At 58.9% G+C, this 8,689-nt stretch overlaps 1 protein-coding gene across 1 annotated transcript; it reads left to right on the top strand.

Moving 5' to 3' along the window:
- The first annotated feature begins 5,724 nt into the window (after positions 1–5,724).
- Positions 5,725–8,425, top strand: CENPB (centromere protein B). The gene has a single exon (XM_040981008.1). The coding sequence runs from the start codon at positions 5,741–5,743 to the stop codon at positions 7,592–7,594; it is 1,854 nt and encodes a 617-aa protein (XP_040836942.1). The 5' UTR covers positions 5,725–5,740; the 3' UTR covers positions 7,595–8,425.
- The last annotated feature ends 264 nt before the right edge of the window (positions 8,426–8,689 follow it).

The raw sequence follows: 8,689 nt of genomic DNA, 5'->3' as shown, positions 1-8,689 counted from the left end.
GCCAGTGGGTGCCACCACTGTCCAGCCAGGCCCACCCTCAGTCCTGATTCTCATGTTCATCAGTGGGAGTTGTAGCCCATCAGAGAGGTGCCCACAGCCTCCCCAATGAACCCACCCCCTATCCCAGATCTTGCACATTCCAGGTAATTCTGCAGTCTAGCTCGACAAGACTGCCCCCAGTTCTGGCACTTGCCAGCTGATGCTGTGGCAAAGCCCAACCCACCTGCCCTTATTCTGGCTCATTCCTGTACAATAAGCTACCCCAGCCTGGCTCTCCCCTTAACCCAGTTCACATGTAGGCCGATGGGTGTTGTAGATCTGCTTGGCCTGGTCTGCCCCCAGTTCCCAGTCTCACTCTCACCAGGCAAGAGCATCAGCCCAGCAGGGAAGTCCCCACTACTCCTTTACTGGGCTTGTATACCTTTCCTGGTGCTGCGGCCTAGTGTGGCCATTTCACCTCAGCATTTGCCTGGCCTGGCCCAGTCTGCCCCCATTGCAGCTCACACTGGTTGGAGCTGCTGTTCAACCGGGCACAATCAATCCCCAATCCCAGCCCTAGCGTGAACTGGCTGGTGATGCAACCTGATCCAGCTTGTCCCGCACCCCATCCTAGTTCTCAGATCTGCCAGTGGGTGTTATGAGCTAGTGCAGTCTGGCACCCCTCCCCGCCCCCCGACCTAAACCACATGTATGTAGGCAGCTATTGTAACCTGGTCTGCTCTAGGCTGCTCGTTGCCTTGGTTCTTGAACTCACCTGCAGGGACTGCGCTCTGACAAAGGTGACAAAGGAGTTCCCCAAGCTCCTTGTCGGGTCTCCTCTCAGTGGCAGATCTCATGTACACCAGTGGGCCTTAGTCTGGGCTTTAGTCCACCTCCTGTCCTGGGAACAGTAGTCTTGCCCAACTGGCCCATACGCAAAATTTGGTCCTTACTGTTGGGTGCTACAGCCTAGTCACCCTCATCCATGTCCCAACGCAGTTCTCTTGTGGCCTAGTGGGAGCAAAAACCTATCTTTAGCCTGTCCTATACCCACTCTGACTCTCACGAGCATCAGTGGGTGCTGGAGATTAGCCCAATCTGGCACACCCCAGACCCAGTCCACACCTATGCCGAGGGACACTGCAGCCATGTCCGACACAGAGCACCACCCTGATTCTGGCTCTTGTACTTATCAGTGGGAACCATAACCCAGTCGGGGTGTCCCCTTAGCTACCCAACCAGGTCTGCTCCCAGCACCAGATTTTGCGCATGCCAGTGGTTGCTCTGACCCAGGTCTGCAAAGGCCTTCCCCTGTCTTGACCTTTGCTATCGGATGCTGCAGCCTGGCCTGACCCGGCCTGCCCCCAGTTACAACTCTCAGCTGCTGAGCCTACTTCCCTCTTTGGCTAAGAACTGACACAGGCCAATGGGGGAAAAACCACCTAGGTTTTGTTTTGGGCTTTGAGATCAAATGAATATTTTCTTTCTAATCTCAGGGGTAGGAAAGGTGTTCCCAGGTAAGACACAAAACTCAGAAGCAATAAAGGAAAAAAAAGAACTTCCTGCTTGGAGATGAAAAACTGGTCCCATGCAGAGGTTCTCCAAGCGCCGGGGCTTGCTCTAGAGACACCAGCTACGATGCTTGGCAGCCCATCTTGCGCTGCCTGAGTTTGATGCTTCCTGTTCCTGGTGAGCCCGATGGGCAGCAGTGACTGCTCATGGCCTTGGGCTCCTGCCAGGCTGGCCACTGGGCCTGAGTTTTTTTTTTTTTAAAGATTTATTTTTATTATTATTATTTTTTTATTGGAAAGGCGGATGTACAGAGAGGAGAGACAGAGAGGAAGATCTTCCGTCCGATGATTCACTCCCCAAGTGAGTGCACTCCCCAAGTGAGCGCAACTATGCCAATCCGAAGCCAGGAGCCTCTTCCGGGTCTCCCACGCGGGTGCAGGGTCCCAAAGCTTTGGGCCATCCTCGACTGCTTTCCCAGGCCACAGGCAGGGAGCTGGAAGGGAAGCGGGGCTGCCGGGATTAGAACCGGCGCCCATATGGGATCCCGGGCGTGCAAGGCAAGGACCTTTAACCACTTGCGCCACCGCGCCGGGCCCTGGGCCTGAGTTTTTAGCTCCTGTATCCCTCACTCAGCTACCACTGCAGACACATGGAAAGGGAATCAGCAGAGAGGAGCTCTCCGTTTCTCCAATAGGTAAGTAAGATGCTTTTTTTTAATTTAAAAATCCTACAAACTACAAGGCAAGTAACGAACAGAAAATACCTCAGGGCTGGTGTGATGACTCAGCCGCCTAATCTTCCACCTGCACACACACTTAGATCCCAAATGGGCTCTGGTTTGTGTCCTGGCTGCTCCACTTCCCACCCAGTTCCCTGTGAATGACCTGGGAAAGCAGCAAAGGCCCAAAGCGTTGAGACCCATTACCCCCATGGGGCTTCAGAATGGCTCAGCTCCAGCCATTGTCATTTGGGGAGTGAACCAGCAGAGGGAAGGTTTTTCTCTGTCTCTCCTTCTCTCTATAAATCTGCCTAAATCTTTTATTAAAAAAAAAAAAAACAGAGAACATCTCAATGTTTATACTTAAAAATACACTTAAGGATCTTTATGTTTGGAGCATGTAAAAAACTCCAAAAAGTGAAAGAAAAGGGCCTGGCATGGCAGCCTAGCAGCTAGAGTCCTAGCCTTGCACACCCAGGATCCCGTGTAGGGACCGGTTCTAATCCTGGCGGCCCTGCTTCCCATCCAGCTCCCTGCCTGTGGCCTGGAAAAGCAGTGGAGGACAGCCCAAAGCCTTGGGACCCTGCGCCTGCATGGGAGACCCGGAAGAGGCTCCTGGCTTTTGGCTTCGGATCGGCTCAGCTCCAGCCATTGCGGCTACTTGGGGAGTGAACCAGTGGACACAGGATATTTCTGTCTCTCCTTCTTTCTGTAAATCTGCCTTTCCAATAAAAATAATTAAAAGAAAAACAAACACAAGAGCCAGCCAATGGACAGGATTCCAACGGGCAATCAAGAAACAGGCATGGGGTACAGCGGGATAAGCTGCAGCTTGAAACGCCTGCAGCACTGCTGAGCGCAGAGAGTGCCCCAGCTGCTGTGGTTCTGTCCCAGCTCCCTGCTGACCCAGCAGAGGATGGCCAGGTCCTTGGCTTGTTGCCATTCACACGGGAATCCTCGATGTTCCTGGCTCCTGGCTGCAGCCTGGCACAGCCCTGGCCATACTGGACATTTGGGGAGTGAACGAGTAGATGAAACAGCTTTCTCTCTTTTTCTCTGCTATTCAAATGAAAAGGTAAATCTTTTCTAAAAATGACTGACCGAGAGGTGAAAGGAGAAATGCGCAGAATCCAGCCATGAATTGCACTTCCCTCAGCAGCACAATGGCCTGCCTGCTCCCACCTGCTGGCTGGCTGCTGCTCTCCACCTGCAGTGGCCGGGCACTGTCCCGGGTCCTCTGTCTACAACTACTCACGTGAAGCTGGGCAGTCCCCTCCAGTGACAGCCTTCCCCTCTGCCTGCAGCTTCACTTCCCCTTACGCTGCCATACGGGACTCCTGTGCAGTCTGAGGAGTCGGCGGTGTTTGTGGGCTTGCTGCAGACACCTGCCTGCCGTGCCTCTGTATGCCCAGGACACACTCCTGCTTGCAGCTCTGCCGTTGTTTAGCAGTAAACATGTCTACCCACGGTTACATGCACAGAAATGTCCAAACAGTGACCACACTGTCCATGTTCATGTACAACAATACCACCACCACCAAACTGTATTGTTGCTTAGAAAGCCAGACTAACTCTGTAACAGTTTATCAATTTCACGGAACAAAATACAACCATTGGGCCCAATGCCGTGGCCTGGCGGCTAAAGTCCTCCTCTTGAACGTGCCAGGATCACATATGGGCGCCGGTTCTAATCCCGGTGGCCCTGCTTCCCATCCAGCTCCCTGCTCGTGGCCTGGGAAAGCAGTTGAGGACGGCCCAAAGGCTTGGGACCCTGCGCCTGTGTGGGAGACCCGGAAGAGCTCCTGGCTTCTGGTTCCTGGCTTCGGATCGGCACAGCTCCGACTGTAGCGGTCACTTGGGGAGTGAATCATTGGACGAAAGATCTTCCTCTCTATCTCTCCTCCTCTCTCTATATATCTGACTTTGCAATAAATGGAAAATAAACCTTTAAAAGAACAAGCATTAAAAATGCTGGCATGACATCCATCCATATGGCAGAATTCTCATTGCTTGATGCCAGATAGATGGCTCATGAACCCTGATGTCTTTTTTTTAAAAGCATTAAAAATGTCCAGGGATTGGGCGGCCAGGCGGCCGGCCAGCAGCAGGACCCGGCAGGACTCTGCAGCCATTCTGGCATCCAAGGCCTTCAAGTATTTGGCCAGGGCCTCAGTGAGCCTCAAGGGTGGAGGACCTGGCAGGACTTGAGGCGCCTGGCCCAGGTCTCTTGGCTTGCCCGTGAGCTGGGTGCTGGGTTCCTGAGCCCCAGGGGTGGGGGATCCGGCAAGGTTTGGATGACTGTCCCAGGTCCTTGGGCTCACCTGCAAGAGCATCTCCTAATTAGTGAAAAATGTGGAGCAGTGGACACAGTCCGTGCTGCAAAAGGAGACTACGGCAGCTCCTTTGGTGTCATGGCAGAACAGAACTGGACAATTATCCCAGTCAAATGACGACAGCAAAATAATCCCAGTGGATGGAGACTCAAGGATTACTATGTCAGCCAGTGGACACTGGCACGGTGGCTTCATCCTTGAATCGGAACTATCCAAACCACTTGGGCAGAACCCTCGGAATACGTACACACGGAGACCCTGGGTTAATATGAGGTGGTGGTTCCTCATCCCTGGGTACTGGGACGTTTGCAAAGTCATGTGCGGCTTCTCTCTTTGTCTCTCCCCTTCCCCCACAAACAACAAGAAGAAATAGCGAATGAGGAAACAATGAGTCTACCCAATTTTCCGTAAACCTTGATCCTTCCCACCCTGATCAACCATTTAATCATTATAAACAATAAAAATTTAAAAAAAAATTAGCAATGGTAAAACTGCATCTGCCCAAAGAAAGCGCGGACGGAGAGGTATCCAAATGTTACCTGTGCGGCCCTGCAGGTGCTGAGCCGGAGGCGATTTATGGCTTGCTGCAATTTTCGGTTTCCGCAAAAGACAAGCTATTTCGACAATCCTTTTTTTTTTTTTAAGCATATATTGTATGTAAAAGAAGCTGCTACTCCTATGAAGCAACAAAACCGCTGTCCCCTGGCGCAGTGGCTGCGCGCCGCGTCCCGCCCGCACGCCGTCGCCCGCAGGTCGCCGGATGCCAAGCCCTGGCCAGTCCCGCAGGCCGCAGCGCCCCCGGTGGCAGGTCCGCGGCGACGGGAAGGGGGTGGGCGCCGAGGACCGGGAGGCGGCGCCGGGCGTCCCCGCGCTTCCCGCGAGATCCCGCTCCGCCCGCTCCGCCCCGCGCGCCGCGCTCCCAGCTCCCCGCGCCGCGGCACTTCCTGCCTCCCGCGCCCGCGCCGCCCCGCGCCCGCGCCCGCCGCCTGCCGCCCGCCGCCCGGCTCTGCGCTCGCAGGCGCTCCCCGAGGTGCTCCCGGCCCCGCCGGGTCGCCGCCCCGCCCGCCGCCCCGCGAGCCGCTTTGTCTCGGGCGGGGCGCGCGGGAGAGGCCGCCAGGTGCCCCCCGCCGCGGGCCAGGGCCCCCCGCCCCGGGGCGGCAGCGGCGGTGCCGGGCCCCGGGGCGGGGGGCACGCCGCGATGGGCCCCAAGCGGCGGCAGCTGACGTTCCGGGAGAAGTCGCGGATCATCCAGGAGGTGGAGGAGAACCCGGACCTGCGCAAGGGCGAGATCGCGCGGCGCTTCAACATCCCGCCGTCCACACTGAGCACCATCCTGAAGAACAAGCGCGCCATCCTGGCGTCGGAGCGCAAGTACGGCGTGGCCTCCACCTGCCGCAAGACCAACAAGCTGTCCCCGTACGACAAGCTCGAGGGCTTGCTCATCGCCTGGTTCCAGCAGATCCGCGCCGCCGGCCTGCCGGTCAAGGGCATCATCCTCAAGGAGAAAGCGCTGCGGATCGCGGAGGAGCTGGGCATGGATGACTTCACTGCCTCCAACGGCTGGCTGGACCGCTTCCGCCGGCGGCACGGCGTGGTGTCCTGCAGTGGCGTACCCCGCGCCCGTGCGCGGAACGCGGCGCCCCGGACCCCGGCGGCACCCGCCAGTCCGGCTGCCGTGCCCTCCGAGGGCAGCGGCGGGGGCACGGCAGGCTGGCGCGCTCGCGAGGAGCAGCCGCCGTCGGTGGCCGAGGGTTACGCCTCGCAGGACGTGTTCAGCGCCACCGAAACCAGCCTGTGGTACGACTTTCTGCCCGAGCAGGCCGCGGGGTTGTGCGGTGCTGGTGGCAGTGGTGGCGGTGGTGGCGACGGGAGGGCCCGCCAAGCCACCCAGCGCCTGAGTGTGTTGCTGTGCGCCAACGCCGACGGCAGCGAGAAGCTGCCCCCGCTGGTGGCCGGCAAGTCAGCCAAGCCCCGCGCGGGACAAGCCGGCCTGCCCTGCGACTACACCGCCAACTCCAAGGGTGGTGTCACTACCCAGGCCCTGGCCAAGTACTTGAAGGCCCTGGACGCCAGAATGGCCGCAGAGTCCCGCCGGGTCCTCCTGCTGGCAGGCCGCCTGGCCGCCCAGTCCCTGGACACTTCAGGCCTGCGACACGTGCAGCTCGCCTTCTTCCCTCCAGGCACCGTGCATCCCTTAGAGCGGGGAGTGGTGCAGCAGGTGAAGGGCCACTACCGCCAGGCCATGCTGCTCAAGGCCATGGCTGCGCTCGAGGGCCAGGATCGCTCTGGCCTGCAGCTGGGCCTCATGGAGGCCCTGCACTTCGTGGCCGCTGCCTGGCAGGCGGTGGAGCCTTCGGACATTGCCGCGTGCTTCCGGGAGGCTGGCTTTGGGGGTGGCCCCAATGCCACCATCACCGCTTCCCTCAAGAGCGAGGGGGAGGAAGAGGAGGAGGAGGAGGAAGAAGAGGAAGAGGAGGAAGAAGAAGAGGGAGAAGGGGAGGAGGAGGAAGAGGAAGAAGAAGAAGAAGGAGAGGAAGAGGAGGAAGGAGGGGAAGGAGAAGAGTTGGGAGAGGAAGAGGAAGTGGAGGAGGAGGGGGATGTCGATGAGAGCGATGAAGAAGAGGAGGAAGACGAGGAGGAGGAAGAGAGTTCCTCTGAGGGTTTGGAGGCCGAGGACTGGGCCCAGGGAGTGGTGGAGGCCGCAGGCAGCTATGGGGGCTACGGCGCCCAGGAGGAGGCTCGGTGCCCTGCCCTGCACTTCCTGGAGGGCGAGGAGGACTCGGAATCAGACAGCGAGGAGGAGGAAGGTGAGGACGAGGAGGAGGACGATGATGACGATGAAGATGAGGATGAGGATGGCGATGAGGTGCCTGTGCCCAGCTTCGGGGAGGCCATGGCTTACTTCGCCATGGTCAAGCGGTACCTGACCTCCTTCCCCATCGACGACCGGGTACAGAGCCACATCCTGCACTTAGAACACGATCTGGTCCACGTGACTAGGAAGAACCACGCCAGGCAAGCGGGAGTGCGGGCTCTGGGGCACCAAAGCTGAGCCTCCGCCTGGCCGTGCCCCTGGCCCTCACTGGCAGCAGCAGCCCGGGACAGAGAGAAAGAAACCCCTGGGTCACTGCTGTGGATGGAGCCAGAGGTGGGGCCAGCGGGGAGCCCTGCGCCCTTCAGGGCAGCAGGCACGCCCCGGGTGGGCTGCAGCCAGCCTCCCACCTGCTTCTGGCCCCTTTCTCTGAATCCTCTTTTCTCCCCATTTACCCCTGGGCTCTGGAGACCAGGCGGAGTGGGTGGGGAGCTGTCCGGTGCTACCATGCCAGCCCATCAGTGGACTAAACCACGGCAGCAGCCAGGGTTGGAGCCTGCGAGCTGCCGGCCGGATAGTGCCTCTCCCCTCTGCCGTCCACACCAGGTCTTTGGTGGGGGGGAACCCCAAAGCCATTCTGAGAAGGGCTCCAGGGGACAGTCCAGCCTTGGTCCCTGCAGGGCTGGCAGCCGCCCCCCCAGCCCATCCCCGGGCCACTTGGAGAAAGCACATCTAACGCATGGCACTCATGGCAGGCGGCTGAGCCTGCCTCCGCTCCGCCTGCTTCCCAATTCCCTACTCCCAGTGTGTAAGCCAGTCTGTGTGACTTTGGCCCTTGGTTTGCTTTCTTGATGAGAGGTTTCCAAGAGGCGCTCCAGGGGAGTGGCACTGGGCACCCCCCTCGTGGGCAGCTGCAGGCCCTTGCCTCTCCTCCCTCTCTGGCAGGGCCCTTCCTGGGCACAGGGGCCTGGGGCTGGGCCCATAGTCCAGCCGTCCAGCTGCTCCTCCCCCCAGTTTGAATTCAATAAATCCGTCCACTCCCTTTTGTGGGGAGTGAGCGTTTTAACAGCCGAGGGTGCATCCTTCGTGGTCTGGGCTTGCGTCTGTCTTGGGGGGGACACGTCCTTTCCTGGTTCTCCTTGGTCCTGGCTCTTGGTGGGACATGGGAGCAGGTGCTGATGGGGTGGCCCGGCCCAGGGCGAGGGGCATGTAGGGAGCACCTCAAGAGCCACATCCAGGCTTGAGGGGAGAGGGGGTCTCCAGTGCACCCACACCAGGGAGGAAGGCTTTGAGGCAGGCCTTTGGGTTAGGAACCTGGGGGTGCCTGGGCTGGGC

The sequence above is a fragment of the Ochotona curzoniae genome, unplaced genomic scaffold, assembly GCF_017591425.1.
Source record: "Ochotona curzoniae isolate NIBS_2020 unplaced genomic scaffold, NIBS_Ocur_1.0 contig_3520, whole genome shotgun sequence".
Taxonomy (NCBI): Eukaryota; Metazoa; Chordata; class Mammalia; order Lagomorpha; family Ochotonidae; genus Ochotona; species Ochotona curzoniae.
Note: the sequence above shows the minus strand (reverse complement) of the source record. Positions and strands in the feature narration are given on the sequence as shown.

What these genes read in the sequence shown, in the direction of transcription:
- CENPB (XM_040981008.1), top strand. Translation starts at nt 5,741, where the DNA reads ATGGGCCCCAAGCGGCGGCAGCTGACGTTCCGGGAGAAGTCGCGGATC.